The sequence below is a fragment of the Biomphalaria glabrata genome, chromosome 13, assembly GCF_947242115.1.
Source record: "Biomphalaria glabrata chromosome 13, xgBioGlab47.1, whole genome shotgun sequence".
Classification (NCBI taxonomy): Eukaryota; Metazoa; Mollusca; class Gastropoda; family Planorbidae; genus Biomphalaria; species Biomphalaria glabrata.
The window spans coordinates 12,938,909-12,958,258 of NC_074723.1; the positions used below are offsets into that span (position 1 = coordinate 12,938,909).

Consider the following 19,350-nt stretch of genomic DNA (forward strand, 5'->3'; position numbering starts at 1 on the left):
TTGTTATACTTACATTGACAGGTAATGTAAATTATTACCTAAAAGCTAGAAACAAAGTATTTTAATCTTTTGCAAAATAAACACTTTCCTGAAACTATTTCCTTTAAAAATGAAATAGTGTTACTTACATTTCTTAAATCAATTGCATCTTTTAATGTGAATTTGATTCTTGATTTTCGCTCTTCAGCAATCTTTCCCATTTGATTAAAATATTGATCCATTCGTACCTAAGAAAACAAGATCTTCATTGTTTTAAAAAACACAAAGAGCAGTCTAACATTTCATTACATTAAACTAGAGTCTATTCAAAGTCTAACATTACATTACACTCAACAAGAATCTATTCACATTAGGTAACATTCAACTAGAATCTTAAGTCATACTTTTGCTTTCTCTGTGTCTAAAACTGATCCCACTGTAGTAAGAAGTTGACAAAGAGAAACTAATGAATCATCATCTCTTGCTTTTAGGAGTCGATATATGCAATCATGCATGATGTTTTCCGTAAGCATTCCAAGTTTAAATAATTCTCCAATAAACCTGTAACAAGTTTAACTTTAAAGTAAATTTGATACATTTTAAAAATCTAAAACAAGAGAATGTAGTATGCAAAATGGTTATCATACACAAGGAATTACAATAACAGTTTAAACATTTCAAAGTAACATTCTAAATGAAAATTTATCTGCAAAAATATTGTTCTCTTAAATCTTTCCTTATTCTACTTTCCTAAAGGCCATCAGAAACGAGGAATTCCAGAAGGGTTTATCTGCACAATTTATAAGACCTGTTTTGCATCATATGGCCTAAGTAAATCTTTAAAAAGATGTTTGTAAAATTCTCTAGAATAGCTAGAAAATAAGGGTCATGTGTTTTGAGAGTTATGTTCTTATTATTTATTATTAATTACATTTTTTTCAACCCCAATCTAATAATGAAGTTCTAGTTCTGACTTTAGTAAGAGTGTTGTTTTAGTACATCTACTGAAATTGTAAATAGAAAATCTATTGAATTTGTAATTAAAAGTTGTTTTGTACATAACGTTTACAGTAAAAATGTTTTTGTATTCATGCTTCAGAAACTATCTGAACTTTAGCTAATTAAATGTGGAAAAGGTTTCTCAATTTTAAAAATGTTTTAAAATAACACAAGCAAAATTTCTAGAGCCTTATATTGGAGAGTCCAGTATCATTCTGTGGTCCAATATTACAGATTCACCTAAATTGATAAAGCTACATACATTTTAAAAAAGACAAAAATTGACACGTTATACAATAAGCAATTTTGGTTCAGTTGAAAAAATAGTAAATTTTAACAAATGACCATCAGAAACGAGGAATTCCAGTACAAAGAATTTCATCACCAAGTTAAGATAATTACTTCATCAACTGGTCAAACCATTTAAAAAAAACCTTTACAAGTGAGCAATTTTTGTATAAACAAAATGTTATGTAAAGGTTGAAAACTAAATATAGCATGTATTGGAAGATTAAATTGTAGACTAAACATAAACTTACCTTATATTGCCATAAAATTTCAATCTTTTCAGTTTCATTTGATACAATGTGGCTTCTATTTTCTCATTTCTTTCATTCTATTGATATAAATACATTTTAGGGTTGGGGTTACATTTAAATGCCTTTTCTAAAATGTAAGCTATTTAACGAAAATTCTCTACATGCTCCACCTCAGATATAGATATTTTATTTATGCATAGATAGGGTGCAATAATGACCTACATATTTTTACTTTTTTGACGCAGCTAAAATCCTTTAGGGTGGATTTATTTTATAATCTGATTTCATTGTATGCACTATTCAGATGTTGAGAACCAGGAGCTGACAGGTGTTATCTATGCAAGTAAGAATAAGCGGACAGCTGAGATGGTCTTGTATGAATCCCTTAATATGCCATCTTTTAGTAAGATTGGTTTTGACATACTGTCATAAGAAAACTATTAATGACAAGCTTATTAGTATGTCATTACTTTAGCATGACTAATTTGTTATGCAGCATTATAAGTGAACATTTTATATGAAATGTACAAGAATATGAACATGTAATGTGACTAACAAATATTTAATAGTTAAAAATAATTTAAAAGGCCATCAGAAACGAGGAATTCCAATGAAGGTTTTATCAGCACAAATTGTAAGAGAAAATTTGCATCATTTGGCCTTATTTTAATATAACAAAAGAATTTTTTTTTTAAATGTAGATAATAAATAAGGGCTGAAAGGCTCAAATCCTTTATGCATAAGACCTGGACAGAAACCCTGCTGTTTTGCATAGTGCATAGATTTCACCATAAAGGTCAAGAAAGTGTGTGGTTTCCTAGACCTGTCAAGACGGAGAAGGAGATCAACAAGTCCAGGGCAGTCAAAAGAATATGAGACAAGGTTACCTCTTCTTTCCCGCAGTGGGAGCACCATGGAAACCTTAATATGCCATCTTTTAGTAAGATTGGTTTTGACATACTGTCATAAGAAAACTATTAATGACAAGCTTATTAGTATGTCATTACTTTAGCATGACTAATTTGTTATGCAGCATTATAAGTGAACATTTTATATGAAATGTACAAGAATATGAACATGTAATGTGACTAACAAATATTTAATAGTTAAAAATAATTTAAAAGGCCATCAGAAACGAGGAATTCCAATGAAGGTTTTATCAGCACAAATTGTAAGAGAAAATTTGCATCATTTGGCCTTATTTTAATATAACAAAAGAATTTTTTTTTTAAATGTAGATAATAAATAAGGGCTGAAAGGCTCAAATCCTTTATGCATAAGACCTGGACAGAAACCCTGCTGTTTTGCATAGTGCATAGATTTCACCATAAAGGTCAAGAAAGTGTGTGGTTTCCTAGACCTGTCAAGACGGAGAAGGAGATCAACAAGTCCAGGGCAGTCAAAAGAATATGAGACAAGGTTACCTCTTCTTTCCCGCAGTGGGGGCACCATGAGTCTAAGTTTGGCCATAGCCGTAAGAAATATTAGCCAACAGGACAGGGCCTGTCCTGCACTATGCTATAATAGCTTGCTCAGGCCTGGACAGCCTCCACTGGCTTTTTGGAACTTGTCCCAGCACTCAAATCAATTTTCAATTTCTATTTTTTAGATTGCTGCCAGAGCATGATGAAAACTCACTGCCTGCTTGGTAGGTTGTGTTAGCCCTCTCTGGTTGCTTAAGGAGTCTGCAATAGTGTTGTAGTCCAACGAGGAAGAAGAGAGAACGAGGAAGAAGAGAGAACAGAATAAGGAAAAAGACACCCATGTGACTCAGTAACCACTACTCTATTACAGGGGTGCCAAAGGGTTGATTTATGTTATAAAAATCTAAAACAAGAGAATGTAGTATGCAAATTGGTTATCATACACAAGGAATTACACTAACAGTGTAAACATTCCAAAGTAACATTCTAAATGAAAATTTATCTGTAAAAATATTGTTCTCTCAAATCTTTCCTTATTCTTTTACCATCAGAAACTAATTCCAGAAGGGTTTATCTGCACAATTTATAAGACCTAATTTGCATCATATGGCCTAAGCCAATCTTTAAAAAGATGTTTTTAAAATTCTTTAACAATATTAAAACAATAACACTGGGGATTTCACACTTAAGCTGTCAAAAGAGTAATGTACGCTTACCAAGTAATTCTAGCTAGAATATAAGGGTCATGTGTTTTTTATAGTTTTGTTCTTTATATTATTAATTACATTAATTGCAGTGTAGATATTGGGGGTCGTAGTCTAGGGCTTTGCAAAGCCTATAGTAAAGGTTTTGAGACAGTGACCACAACAATATGTGTTGCCTTCAAATATACCTCGCCAAGTTGAGTTTAAAGGTTTCACAGTTCGATATGGCCTCCGCATCAAAACTGCAAACACTAACACACAGATAGAGCCAAGAAGCTCAATGTGGGCTCCATACCCTGTTCTTCCATAGTCAATTGATGCTGACCAAATGCACTGGGATTGAAGGCACTGATGGTCTCCATTGCTAGTATTTGAAAGTGGTTGGATGAATGCCTTAGCAAGGTGGCATTAGTCTACTAGTTTCAAGCATATGTCTGGGGTTGTTGGGCAACACCAAGGGGGAAGACGATAAAAATTTTGAATGTTTTTTGTCTATTGGTGAAGAGGCCAGCTTTATCATATAGTCTAGTGGCATGATGTGTAAAAGAAAATATCTGGATATGTCTTCAGCATTTCTGACCATCCACTAGTTTTTTAGCCAGACTTTTATACTGAGAAACTTGTAATAAGCGTAAAATAAATTTCATCCATAATAATAAAAATATTATTACAATAACAAACAAAACTATATGATACACAGGTCTAAAAACTCAACTGGAAAATATACTTGCAATTATAGCTTTATGCTAATTAGTTTAAGCAGTTTTTTTTTGTAATTTAAATCAGAGCTTAAAACTATTGACTATTTTACTTACTCCTTCAGGCATCTCTGATTCAATTTTCTTTTTCTTTTCTTCGGGATCTTCAAAAATAATGCTCTTGTCAGCTTCAAATTCTTGTTGACACTTAGTCAACATGACAACTCTGAAGGTTGCTTGATTCTCTTTCATTCCAGGAGGTGGCGGTACTTTGATCTGTAAAAAAATGTATTTGATATTTCTTTTTTCTAAAATATGTATTGATTAAACATACTTTAAGCAAACTATCATTTTTTTTAATCCTTTTTTTTTATTTATTGAAAGGTAGGGTTTTTAATTTTTATGGCCATTACATTAAAAATTAAGTGGTAGAAACATGACAGTATATTATTAAGCTTACGTGTGTGTATACATCATTAATAATCTAATAATCATTAATGGCCTGTAGTTTCTTTTAAAAATGACTTTCTGTTAAATGATTTTTTTTACACCATTCCATTTTATAATCACATCTACTTTAAAACATGTAAAATGCTCTCTAGACATATCTGTAAGATTCAATTTACAAAAAGAATAACGACAGCTAATTATTTTACAAGATAAACAATTTCATATCCACTACAATATGTGCAACTTGTATGTAATAAAAAAATAATGATTACTTACTGATGACATTACTTTACACAGTAGTGCATATGCTTCCACAAATTTGGTCTCCATGGTAACCTTGTATAAAATTTGAAAAACTTTGATAAATAGATCCAAATAACAAAAAGTGTCTTTAATTATATAATCTTTTTTTGAACTGTATATATACATGTTTCCAATAATAAAATTCAATGTACTAACCTTATCAAAAAATATTTTTACAAGGTCTGTGAGCTCCTCATATGTCTGTATATTCAAATTTCTCATTTCTACAGCAAGGCGCTCAAAATTTGTTGGTGTCAATCTGTTCATAATGAATAGCACATCTGATTCCAAAGATTTTCGCTGTTAAGTAAAATAAAGTATTTTAAATATGAAATAGATAAAATTGAAATTAATTAAATATAGACATTTTAAAATTAGCCTATTATTGCAGCCAACCCCATCACCCCTCGCTACTAATGTGCCCAAACCCACCCACCCATAAATTAACTCATGTAGCTCTTGTTTTTCTGCTAGAAAAGTGGTGTTATTTTGAACTGGCTGGGATTTTTAAAAAGTAGAAATATAGATCTTTGCATAAAAAAAAAAGATGTTTTTTATGACTTTCACTTCACTTTCTATTGGCTTTCAAAGTTGGGTGGGTTTTTTTTTTCCAGACTGTATGTAGAACCTTTTGTGCAATGACCTTCCGATTAATATTTTAAAAATAATATTCAAAATACACCTGACAAAGAAGATGAAAATGATATAGAAGCTGATCATGAGAATTAAGTACTATTTCTAGTTTGATTCTGAAAAAGTGAAGTAATCACTGGGTCAATGAATCTACAACTTCTTGGACTGACATTTTTTGTTTTGTTGATGAAATGGAAACTTTTGATCTAGTTGGGGGGTGTACACAACATTAGTGAGGACAAGATTTTTATTAGCTTTTTATATATGAAGCCATGGTAGAACTCATGGTAACAAACATGCTACAGCAGGAAACAAAAGGTCTCATTAACACCAAGTAAAAAAAAATTAAAATAAAAAAATACACATTTTATATATCAACATAATTTTTGGTGTATAGGCAGGCCTACTAGATTTATACTAATAACATGCCTACGCCCAAGACCCAGAATGTGTTTAAGTGCAGTAGCCATATTGCGTGCAATAAATAAAACTTTAATTATTACTTAAATAACAATGTTAGTTTGCTTCTTTACATTAAATGTAAATAGTATAATTAAATAGAAAATCTGTAGTATTGAATTTATGTCCTATGCTTGAAATCAATAGTTCTTTCTGAATATAAGAATCCATTTGCCTAAACTGAAATCCATCTCTAGCTCTAATGGTTACAAAAAATACATACATATTGTGTCCATTAGTCATTATAGATCTAGATAGATCTATATTACAGAAATAAATCTAGATTTACTTGATTCTAGATCTAGAATATTCTAGAAATTATTGAGTCTATCTATCAATGGCATAATGTAAAATAGGTCACATTCAAAAGATAAAACATACCTTTTCTGTTATTTCTCCTGCATATACAAGTTTAGGTGAAGGTTTCCATGGTTTTTCACTTTGGTGTAAGGGTTTATCATTGGCTGATATTGGCTTTATAATTCTTGTAGCTTCGCCAACTCTCTGTCGACCCCTGCTACTAGTTTTTCCCATTGAAGGTGGATGCTTTAAAAATAATTACAGATAATACTTAAATACATTTTTATTGTTATTTATCTATTATAGTTAAATAAAATATATTTGATGTGTGGTGGGTTATATATAGTAGGTGGGGAAAACATAACTAAATTGTTCAGATTTAAAAACTAGATATACCCTCTGATTGTTGGGAGCTGACTGAACAAAAATTGGAGTGAAATCTGTTGCCATTGATGAATTTCGACCAGGTTCAATTGGCTAAGAAGAAAAGATAGAAAAAATAATCCAAGTAATGTAAGTGACTTCACTAGAAAGATATTTTAAACAAGCCAACATGGTTTAGCTTTATAAAACAATAGTAATTTTTTAAGATCATTTTAAGAAAAGAGCAATAGGTATTTTATAAACATTATATAAATCAAATTTTAGAATTAAATAGAAACATACACTGTCCATAATAATTTCAAAATTTGGCAACCCCTTTGGCTTAGTTTGGGAAAATAGGCAATCACGTAATCGTATTAGTTGATCCCTGTCATATCGTCTCACTTCTGTTCCATCTGAAAATTGTAGAAATTAAACTTTAAGCAAACTCTCCATCTACAGAATTCAGTTACATATATATTTTGGCATGACAAGCATTTCATTTGGGTTATGCTTCTGATTTTTAAAACTGTACTTTTTTGGAAGATTTTGCAAATGTGTTAATAAATAAGCATATTTATAAAAATAAATTTTTGTAATAAACTAGTAACTTCATTTTCTATTTGTATTCTTTCAAACCCTTTATTTTTATAGTTTCAAATGAGAGAGAATGGCACATATTAATATTGCACTCAAATGAGATCTGAAATAAAACTAGCAAAAGAAAAAAAAAGAAAAAGAAAATTATTTACAGAAAAATAGTTTTGAGATTTACATTATGCTGAAATATTTGACTTAAAATACTTGTGGATAAATATAAAACAAAATTTAAATAAATAAATAATTGAAAGCACAGCAGCAGATGCAATACTTTTAAATTAGCAAATGAGGACTTGATGAACATAAAGTTTCTTAAAAGCATAGTGAATAGATAAATTAGTAATACCATTTTCTCTCACACATGAAAATACAGTAAATTTAATAGTAATGTAGGCCTATTCTCAAATAGGCATGGTGACATGTTTCCTTTAGCTCCTCTTCACAAATTGTGAAAAAAATTGTATGATGATGAAAAAGGAAAAATTTCAATTTCTAAAGGTTTTCTTGTTGTTATGAAGATCATTGTACAAAGTGGATTAGCAGATCTACTAAGAAATTGGTGATACAATATCATAATATTTGAATGAAACTTGATGCTTATCTTACAGCCTCTCTTTAGGTTGACACTAATCACTTGATTCCTTGCTTAAAACAAAGTCCTCATTGTCAGAGGGTTAAAGAGGCTTCAGAAAATGACAGCAGGAAAATAAGACTTAAAAAGCTACATCATTAACCCCTAAAGTGCTGAGCTGTTTAAAAATGAGTACATACAAAAAGGAATTACAATTCTGATCTGTAGAGGCTAATCTACCACACAGGTTTTAAGGGTTAAAAAAACTGCTTCAAATATGTGGGTCACAGATGGGTCTTTACCAGATTTAATCTTCATACTGAGGAACTTTAGCATTTAAAATGCCAACAAACAAATTAATTTGTGAAGAAAAACAAAATTAGCCAGACATTCTTTGAATTAAATATTAGGAATGTGGTGACCTTAACATTTTGTTGCTAAACCAAGTGTTATTTTTAACCCAATGACAAAAGCTTGAATTCTTAAATCTCATCTAAATGTTTTTTTCAGATCTATTTAGTAATAAAAATGAAGATGGTAGAATAGCAATTTTATAGATAAATAAATAAATAAATAAATATATTTTTTTAATTTTATTTTTGCTTATAAAATTTTATCTAATTTAGCTAGAAAGGAATATTTTTTTTAAAAAGGCGTAAATTAAGCAAGAAGTATATTTGCACCCAAAATATCTTGCATTTACTTAGAAATTTGCACCAAAAGTCAGTCCCAACAATTTGGGAAACACCACGAATATCGGACAAACTGAGAAAGATTCATTCAAGATAATGCGCTTAGACTAGATTCATAGCTCATAAATATGGGACTAATGCAATTACTCATCGATAAACCAAATTAGCCATGAACAAACAGAAATTGTTTGACTTATTTAAAGTACCTACTTAAACATTAGAGACAAGGAAATACAGTGGTCATTAATACACCATTGAGAAACATACTGGTTAGAGAAAGAATAAAATGATTAAAGATTATTGTGAGCATAAAAGTTTAAGAATGAATTAATTTACAATCTACTTACCAGTTTTAGGCAAGCTATCAGGACTAGGTTTATTAGGTGTTGAACTATCTGTTACATTGACATTTTTCTTTCCTTCCCCATCAACTGGGATTTTAAACAACGGTTCTTTAGAAATGTCATTTTCAATAGTCATTTTATTGATTTGTAGATTTTTTTCATTTGTTTTTTCTACAATTAAAGATTTAGTCAAAACATTGTTTTGTACTTCGATATCTTCTGTTTGATTGTTTTGTAAAACTTCATTCTGAACTGGTGGAAGCTCAATCTCTGTCACAACTGGCTGACTGATAGTTTGAGATATAGAACGATCCACTGACAAGGGTTTCTCCAAATCAGTCTCAGGTGTCTTGTCCAAAATTTGACTCTGTCGATCCGTTGCTACACTTGATGAAATAACTATTTCTTTGGTTGTTGTATCAGTAGTGACATCTGAAGATTTAACATCTTTTGCTATGGCCTTATCTTTAACATGTTTGCTTTCATCAATTGGTGGAGAAATGGGAGGCTTGGTAGAAATACATTCCACTGTTTCATTTTCTTTATCCTGAAAAAAAAAAAATAGGAAGCATTGTAAGTTTAAATAGATAACCAATAATTGCTATATAGATCAGAATTAATACTCTTGTTGAAGGAGTTTCCCACTCCAATAGTTCATATGCCGATCAAATGTGTTTTTACATTTATGAGTAAAATTAAAATAAATACTTCATTGTTAATGTAAAAAGCTAACAATGTACACACAATGTTAAAGTATAATTAATAACAAATTGTTAATATAAGAAAAAAGAAGATAAAACAGGTTAATTCACACAATGAAAACATATTTTCAATTGAAAATGTTAAGTGTTAGAAAAATGTAATATATTTCAGAAATTGTGAATATAAAAAAAAAAAAAAAAAAAAAAAAAAAAGACAACACTTTAACAAATGTTGCTAAATTGTAATATACAAAAAAAAAATTTTTTTAATTAACAATATATATAACAATGTAATTCAAAAATTGAATGCTTTGTTTGTCAAATTGCAAACAAACAAACAAAAAATGAAAATAGTAACACTGAAAAGTTATAGAACCTGTATAAAAAGTTTGAGTGACAAAACATTTCTTAATTTGTATACATATACCTCAGTTATAGATGTATCATTTGTTGGTTTTAAACTCTGATCCTCACTATGTAAAGTTGCCTATAATCAGTGACAAAAAAATGTTGAGGGCAAATAATTTATATCATTTAACCTCATAAATTTAACTACATGGTTAATATTCGTTTCATCTTTTTTTTTTGTCCACATAATATTACTATCTATTGCAAACTTTCAAACCTCAACTGTTTCATTAGATGGTGTACTCTGTTTGCTTTTTTGAATTGGGGGTGTTTTCCGTCCTTTTTTCTTTTTCTTTTTCTTCAATTTGTGTTTACTCTCTACCTAAAAAAAAGAGCACCTGGTGGTCAAAATTTATACTTAATCCATGCATAATAATAAATACTAAATTCAGTGCATTATGAAGTTTCTTGTCAGGAAAATCCTCTTTATATGTTTTAAACTTCTCATGGTGTGTTCTGGTTTATACCTGCAAAAGCACATCTGTCTGTTTTTCAATGTTATCTTTACTGAAATTGTTGTTGATTTCTGGATTATGTTTTGAGCCTTCGATATTACAAATAGAAGAATCAATGTGCCGAATTCCTACATTGATATTTTTAGATATTTCTGAGATAGGAAGGCTTTGAATTTTAGTTTCACATTTTCCAACTTTTTCTTGAAATTCACTGCTTAAATTAACTGTTTCAGCCACTTGTAAGCTTGACTTTGAAAAAAAAAAAATAATTTAAAACTTTAAAATAAATTAACCAAGCACAACATGAAATTTGCTTGGAAGAGGAGTCTTTACAAAAATTATTTCACATGGCTGACATCATACAAGATATTTTGGAAGGACTCAAAGAAATTTAAAAAAAAATGACACAAAGTAATAAAGTTACATTTCAATGTTAAAATATTACAAGTTTAGGCATTTATTGCCTGAAAAATAAATTCAATTATTATTATGCCATGAAAACTAAAAAAAAAAAAAAAAAAAAGATATCTAAATTGTTTATAACAGGCACAAACAGTTATATACATGTATTTTAATTCATTTTTTTTACAAAACTTGAATGCTTGAAAGGGGTTCATATTTTGTTTTTATATTTTAATATTGACATTTACATAATTTAACGTTATGGTTAGGTACTTTATTAAAATTAAATCTAATTACAATTAACATACTGAATAAAATAATTTATCAATTGATAAAAAAATTACTAATAAACTTTCAAAGCAGTGATTAAGAACTGGGTTGCACAAGATAGTTTTTTTTAAATATATTTTATATTTTATGGCCGGATAGTAAAATATGATTTAGTTGTAACTCTGATTTGCAATATATATATATATATATAATATCCGGCCATATCCGGCTCTGGATGAATATATATATATACATGTATATAATATATATATATATATCCATCCAGAGCCGGATATGGCCGGATAGTAAAATATGATTTAGTTGTAACTCTGATTTGCAATTGTGATGCACACAAACATCTCATTCTGCGAAATGTGCACTACTAAGAACTAGTCTAGAGATGAATATTGACAAAGATAATGGAGTTCCGCCCAAGTCTAGAACTTATACAGATGCAGGATAAAGAAAAATGGTCAGTTATTCAGCTGGAGCTACTATCCAGTGCAACCCTATTAAGAACAAAAACATATTTTAAAAGCTAGATAAAAATCAATTTTTAATAATAATTGTTTTAAGAAGTTAATACAAATTAAGTCTCATCATCTAATAAATTAATAAAGGGTGAATGTCTAGTTGTGTGGTATGACTTCAGACTAAGGTCCTGAGTTCAAACTTTCTATTATCCTGTTAAGCTGGAAAAAATATTCATTTCTGAAGGTATTTCAGAATTTAATTTTTTTTTTTATGGTTAAAACAAAGAAGCAAATAAATATTCTATGTTTACTAGTTTTGATTAGAAATATTTGTAGTGGTTAACTTGACAACCTTTAAATCTAACTTGAACAGTACTCATTTACCTCTTCTTTCTGACTTAAAAGATTATAAAAAATTCTTTAAAAAAAAAATGAGCTGGAGTGAAATCCAAATTGAGTTTGAATTATTAAAAAATTGGAATTAGGACTGTGCATTGTAAGTATCAAATGCTGCATTGAAGAGAATGAAATATTTTATAATTGATAAATGTTATATTTAGTCTGAAATACAAGTTATAACATTTTTTTTTACATTTCTGAAACTCTTTAGATCATTAAAATAGTTAGTAGCTAAATTTATGGAACTTGGCATGCCAAAATAAATTATACCTGAACAGAAGCTTGATAGAGATTTACATTGCAAGTGGATTGTGATGTACAAACTGCTTCTGTACATACATTAACACTGAGACTTTCCTTTGGAAGCTTTTCAGTATTTAATGCTATGTCTACTATTGACTGTTTTGTTTCATGCTTTAGCAAATAATTTGAATCCGACTGAACAATAAGAGACGATGGCATATTAATACTGTCTGTAATGGCAATGCTAGATATACTATGAACCTGACTTGATTCTGTCAAGCACTCCTTTGAATTAACCACTACAGCATATTTCCTCAGATCTTTCCAGATGTTTGTACTGATACAAGTATTAGATGAATATTTTTGTTTGAAAGGATTTTGAAAATCTTGATACTTTTCTCTTGAGACATACTGTGCATTCCAAGGACTTACAACAAATTTAACTTGAGTTTTAAGATTCCATGGATTCCTTACAGCTCCACCAGGAGAAACATTTTGAACAACAAGTTCAGCTTTCTAAATAGCAGTTTAATATTTAATAGAATTTTTTTTAACAGCAATAGACGAAAGAAACAATGAACAAACAACAACAAATAAAGAGTTTAGCAATGTCATTCTTAAAAAGTCACAGATACATTTAAAAAATAAGGCTTTAAAATGTTATTACATCAATGTAATAATAACTTTTTAAAAATTTAGAATAACACGAGGCAAGCGCCAGTCAGTACACTCAGACCATACAACTGTTATGTGTGAGCAAATCATTAAGGTGTTTGCATAAGATATTGTACTTCTTGCTACAAAACAAGCTTTTCCATATTGTTTTTATCTATCTGTAAAAATCATATCATTAATTGTGTTTAAAAACTTAAATCCATAATTAAAACCAAGGCTCAACACAATCCCAAATAAAAAGATTTATAATTAGGTCTGGGATTTTTGTTTATTCTACTTAGTAATAAGCCTTTAACACAGCAATGCCCAACCTATGGCCAGCAGACCAAAATAATTCTACCCACAATGTATAATGAAACTGTAGGCTATGATGTGTGCCCCAAATAAGGCTGACTTTAATAAGTTAGGCTGAAGGGCTGGTGTTTTGTAAAAGTTACACTGAAATTAAATTAGTATGCATGTTTAAGCTGAAATTTACAAGAGAAATTTAATTATTGGTACTATTATTATTACTATTTTACCTACCATGTTATGCTTTCAAGATCAAGTATTTATATTTTATATACACCAGTGGATTTAACCCATTAGCTACATCTGCAGTTAGAAACGTTTTCCCGTTTTTGTCCTAAACTATTGTAGAACGTTTCTAAAATCCCATATTCAATATACTTGCTTTAAACTTTAACAGAAGACTTCTTTTGTCTCGTTGCAAGCGTGATTACAAATCATTTTGTGATTGCCGATTCTATTTTTAATAACATCTGAAAGATTTTTATATCTAAATAATTTTTCAAACAAACAGGCCTATAGTCCCCTTGTGCAGACATGCCTACCCAAGACCCAGAATGTGGAACACTCAGGTTGAAAATGTGGAATTTTGGGCCCCAATGTGGAACATAAACGCATTTATGTTTGTCAGCCATACTGTACGCAATAAATAAAACTTCAATTATATTACTTTAATAACAATACTAGTTTGCTTCTTATACATTAGATGTAAATAGTATAATTAAAAGTAAGAAAACCTTTAATTCATAATTATGTCCTTTGTTTGAAATCAATAGTTCTAACTCCTATGTGATTATTCTAGATCTACTTGATTATCTATCCTTTTCTAGGGCTCTACTCTAGTCACTCTAGAAGTTGTCTCTAGTGCTAGATCTAAAATAATTTAAGAGTCTGTCTACTAGTAGTACTAGTCTAGGACTAGACCTACATCTAATAAGTCCTTTAAGTCTAAGAACACAGATTATAATAATTAGACACTATATTAAGTATAGATCTAAATATTTATGTCTAGATCTATGGACTTATTGAGAACTAAATTTATTACATATGATAATGATACATAGAAATCTAGAGATCTATCACCTTCTAATTCTATTTCCCTAGATACTAAGTAAGATAGATCTAGATTTAGATCTATTATCATCTAGACTCTAGTTAAAATAGTTAAATCTAGTTTCTAGTAATCTAGTGCTAGATCTAGACTCTCTAGATACTAATTTAGACTATGTCATGATAAGTAGATATACTATCGTGTCACTATAGCCTTATTTAGATCTAGGCCTTAGCCTTACTGTGTCTAAGTTAATTAATTACATTAAGGTCTAGATCTAGATCTCTAATAACCTATTTGAAAAAAAATCCTTTTCTTAGATTACTTACTTAGAAACCTAAACTTAAATAAGGCTAAGACGACCTAAGTCGCATAAGAACTTAGTCTTAGAAACCAGTTGTCAGTTGAGTTAGTCACGTTAGTGTTAGAATTAAGAATAGCACCTTTGTCGGGAAAAGAAAGGGATTTGAATGGAAAATTAGGCTTATTAGCACTTACTAGATTCTAGATTCTAAGAATAGATCTAGTATCTAGACAGAGTACTAGATCTAGATCTAGTTCAACCATATCTTCGTACATTTAGGACACACCGGGTCCGGGAGGAGATGAAATGTAAACAATAAACACAGACCTAGATATATTTTATTTTGCATTCAGTATTTTCATTTCGCATTATTAATAAATAATGAAAAATCTGCTATTTTTTTTTTGTGTCGGAATTCAGACTTGGCGGAACAAAAAATCGTGAATGCGGAACGGCGGAACATGAGAGCTTTTTTGATGCTTTTGCGGGACGGTTCCGCATAATGCGTGACTGTAGGCATGTCTGCTCGTGGGAAAAAGGGTATTTTTGAAGCTTAATATTCTAACAAGTCGACCCACAGCGTAGCATACGGCGCTATTTTGCAGGGCCGGCCTTAGGCCACTCCTTGCAACCTATGCGACCGCAGTGGGCCCTGCACTTTCATGGGGCCCCCGCTAATTCTAGGTGTAAATTATTAAATTAAACCATTTTATAACTTATAATAGATTACCCGCGGCCTCCTGATTTACCAGCTCGTGGAAATCTCATGAAATTGCAAAACATACGAAAAAGGACTGGAAATCTCCAGAAATTTTTAAAACCTTTTGAAACTCATGAAATATATAGAAAAAAAGGTCTTTTTTGGGGTATCATTCAATATGGAAAATGCTAATCAAACGCGCTGAAAAAAAAACTACATTATGCAATACCCGTAATTGTGGAATCTGGTGAAAGAAGCTTCTCACGCTTCAATCTATTAAATTACTTGAAGTCAACAATTCTCGAAGATAGATTGAAGCATTTGGTAATTCTTACTATTGAGTGTGATCTATGTAGAAAACAGAATTTTGCTACAAGCAAGGCTCGTAAAGTAGTTCTGTACGTAGTAAAGAATGAATAAAATGCAAAGACGAATTTAATATCTAATACAAACTCTTAAATTATCATTATTCGTATCCTTACACAAACTAGGCCCAGCGAAATCAGTTTCGCATAGGGCCCCACAACAGTTGAGTTTAGCCCTGCTAGTTAGTGACGGGTGAATACATAGTAGATTACTTGTTCTCCTCGTCGATGCTTAAAAAGTCAGTTGTTTTATTGTCTTTCCTTACTAGATACTTTTAATTGCTTATAAATAAATCTAGTAGTTTCCCATTGGGAAAAAATATCTTTCATCTTCATAGTGTTCTTTACAAAAAAAAAACAATGTTTTTAAAGAGTGGGGGTCTAAAAAAGGCTCTATTTTTCTAATTTCTATATTAATTTTTATAGGGGATGTGACAAGGGATACTGACCTCATGACAAACAATATATATATATATATATATATATTAAATTTTGTGAAAATATAAATAATTATCATAAAAATGACTTTTTATTCAATTTGGCTAATAAAATCCACAGTCATGAAGCTTTAATTTTTAAGTTCCATTATTCAATATAAACTTTTATTTTGGTTTTATAAGCATCAATTTAAATTATCTAAAAAGGGTGTGCATTCTCTTTTAATTGTATACCAAATATAACATTTTCTGCTAACAAACTAAAAATCCACCTATATGGCTCACTTTTTTAAGAATTATACTAGTATGGAGAGTAGTGCAAAAAGAAATGATACCAGAAAAATTAAAGAGATGTTGGAAAAAAATTGAAAATGTTTTTAGAAAGCAGATTATCATACACACTTTTAACATGCATATTTACTTACATCAATGAAGGCATCCATATCTGTACCAGCTATTTCTTTTCTGTTGATATCTTTTTTCTTTTTATTGTTAGAATTTTTTTTACCATCTTTGGAAACTAGTGGAGAGAAAAAAAAACAACTATCTCTTACTGTACAAATCTACAAATTACAAGTTTGTGTAGATTTAATATAACACAATTTTGGATGATATGCAAAATATTTAAAATAATCATTTAGCAACCTAACTAACAGAAAAAGCACTCAATACAGTGCATTTCCATTTAAGCATCAAGCTATTAAGTTCAAACTTGCATACAGAAATAGATTAACATGACAAATTAAGTAGAAGAAATAAGATCATAACTTTTTTAATTGCCCCAACAAAATTTAACAAAATTTGAAATATGCACATTTCTTAATATGATCAAACAGCATTGATATATCTTTGATAGTGTGGTGAAATAGTTACTATTTGTTTATGTTTGTGTAACGTCGTGAGAATGTGTTCACAACATTGATTTAGTGTGTTACTGTCCAAGTCTCTTTCGTCAGTTCATGTGTCGTTCTAGTTTAATAAAGCCTTGTTTTAGGTTACTCTTCAGTGTTCCTTTATTTCTTATTACAATTTATTAAACTAGAAATTTTCAATTACGTGGATCTATGTGCCTCACGTATCTTTTTTGGATTTTCGTTCAACACTATTCTCAGTCTGTAAGTAAAAGTAGTAATACAAATGGAACGTCTATTTAGGCCAAAAGAGCTGGACATAGAGCCTAGCTCGCCATCGGCTGCCGAGAAGTGGCTGCACTGGCTAACATTTGAGAATTTCATCTCCTCAGTCTCTCACTGCGAGATTGACAAAAAGAAATTACTGGAAAACTACGTTTCTTCGAGCGCATTTCAGTACATAAGTGAGTGTACCACGTTCGATGAATCAATCAAAGTTCTACAAAATGTCTACGTGAAGCCTAAAAGCGAAATTTTTGCACGGCACATAACTCTTTGTCGACAAGAGAACGGACAAACCGTTGACTCCTTCCTACTTAAGCTTAAAAGTATGGCCAAAGACTGTGACTTCAAAGCTGTCACCGCTGAAGAACACAGAGATATCTTCGTAAGAGACGCCTTCATTACTGGACTGGCTTCAAACAGCATAAGGCTGCGACTCTTAGAGAAATCTACTCTAACTCTACAGTGCGCCTATGAAGAGGCAAGACAACTTGAATATGCCCATAACCATGCCATGGCGTATAACATCCACTCTGAAACTCCCTGTGGAGCTAGCGCCGACGAGGAGAGCCTTTCTCCAACGACAAAAGTAGAACACGAGGTGAGTGCGGCGACTAGTAAAAGATGTTTCTTTTGTGGAAACAGCCCACATCAACGCTTTAGATGTCCGGCCCGTGACGCTACATGCAACCTGTGCGGTAAGAGGGGCCATTTCCAGAAAGTCTGTAGATCGACCAGACAGACACTCAAATCTATCACCTCAGCCATAGTGAAAGCAGATGATGAGACGTCTCGGACTACAACCGTTGGATCTTCCTGGGCATCGACACCAGCGTCCGGTCTTACTAAATCTACTATTTCAATACTCGTCAATGGAGTACCATTGAAGGCTCTCGTAGATACGGGGAGCAGTGAAAGCTATATATCTTCTTCAATTGCTAAAAGGTACAAATGGAAATTAGAAACGTCCAGAAACAGAATCTACATGGCCTCTACACATCTTTCTCGCACTACTCACGGCCATATTTTCGCTAAAATAAAGTACAAAGATGAACAATATGAAAGTGTTAAGCTCTCACTACTAGATGGACTAGTATCTGATGTAATCTTAGGGCTAGATTTCATCGGCCAGAACGAAAAACTGATGATCCCATTTGAAGGAAAACGAAGCACTCTCCAGGTCTGTACGCTGAAAGCTGCACGAGTTGAAGCCCCTCGCCTCTTCACTAATCTGGCTCCTAACTGCCATCCCATAGCCACTAAATCTAGAAAATATTCTATGCCTGACTCCAAATTCATTCAAACTGAAATCAAGAGACTTCTATCTGACAAAATTATTGAGCCTTCCACGTCCCCGTGGCGAGCCCAGATAATTGTAACAACGAATGAAAGGCACAAAAAGAGAATGGTTATCGACTATAGCCAAACCATCAATCGATTCACTTACCTCGACGCGTATCCCGTGCCAAAAGTTGATGAACTGGTGCAGGAAATATCTAAATACTCAATGTACAGTACATTTGACCTCAAAAGCGCTTACCACCAGATACCTATCAGGGATGATGAAAAGCAGTACACGGCGTTCGAGGCTGGCGGAAAGCTTTATCAGTTTTGCCGCATTCCTTTTGGAGTGACAAACAGAGTCGCCGCATTTCAAAGGACGATCAACACAATAATTGAGGAGGCAGGGCTACAGGACACGTTCGCTTACGTGGATAACGTTACCATCTGCGGACTTGACTCCATTAGCCACGACCAGAATCTACAGAGATTTCTCAATGCCGCTAAAAGGTACGGTATCACCTTCAACAATGATAAAAGTGCTATTGCGACTAATAAAGTATGCCTCCTAGGCTACGAAATCTCACAAGGGCAATTAAGACCAGACCCCGAAAGATTTCAAGCATTGAGAAACCTACCTCCACCACAAGACATGAAATCACAAAAGCGGGTGATTGGACTACTATCCTATTATTCTCAATGGATCC

The 19,350-nt window shown here is 31.4% G+C and overlaps 1 protein-coding gene across 6 annotated transcripts in view; it reads right to left on the reverse strand.

Moving 5' to 3' along the window:
• LOC106078265 (eukaryotic translation initiation factor 4 gamma 3-like) overlaps window positions 1–19,350 on the reverse strand; it is a 57,455-nt gene that overhangs the window by 10,648 nt on the left and 27,457 nt on the right. For 2 of the 6 annotated variants that reach the window (XM_056008656.1, XM_056008655.1), the window contains exons 9-22: window positions 16,655–16,749; window positions 10,635–10,871; window positions 10,385–10,489; window positions 10,187–10,246; window positions 9,062–9,605; window positions 7,155–7,267; window positions 6,885–6,965; window positions 6,570–6,734; window positions 5,253–5,396; window positions 5,070–5,129; window positions 4,461–4,619; window positions 1,518–1,594; window positions 384–540; window positions 129–227 (exon numbers count right to left, since the gene is read on the reverse strand). In XM_056008656.1, the coding sequence (XP_055864631.1) occupies window positions 129–227; window positions 384–540; window positions 1,518–1,594; window positions 4,461–4,619; window positions 5,070–5,129; window positions 5,253–5,396; window positions 6,570–6,734; window positions 6,885–6,965; window positions 7,155–7,267; window positions 9,062–9,605; window positions 10,187–10,246; window positions 10,385–10,489; window positions 10,635–10,871; window positions 16,655–16,749 (2,096 nt within the window). The remainder of the gene's footprint in view (window positions 1–128; window positions 228–383; window positions 541–1,517; window positions 1,595–4,460; window positions 4,620–5,069; window positions 5,130–5,252; window positions 5,397–6,569; window positions 6,735–6,884; window positions 6,966–7,154; window positions 7,268–9,061; window positions 9,606–10,186; window positions 10,247–10,384; window positions 10,490–10,634; window positions 10,872–16,654; window positions 16,750–19,350) is intronic. The other 4 variants (XM_056008658.1, XM_056008657.1, XM_056008659.1 and 1 more) reach the window with 4 other exon arrangements.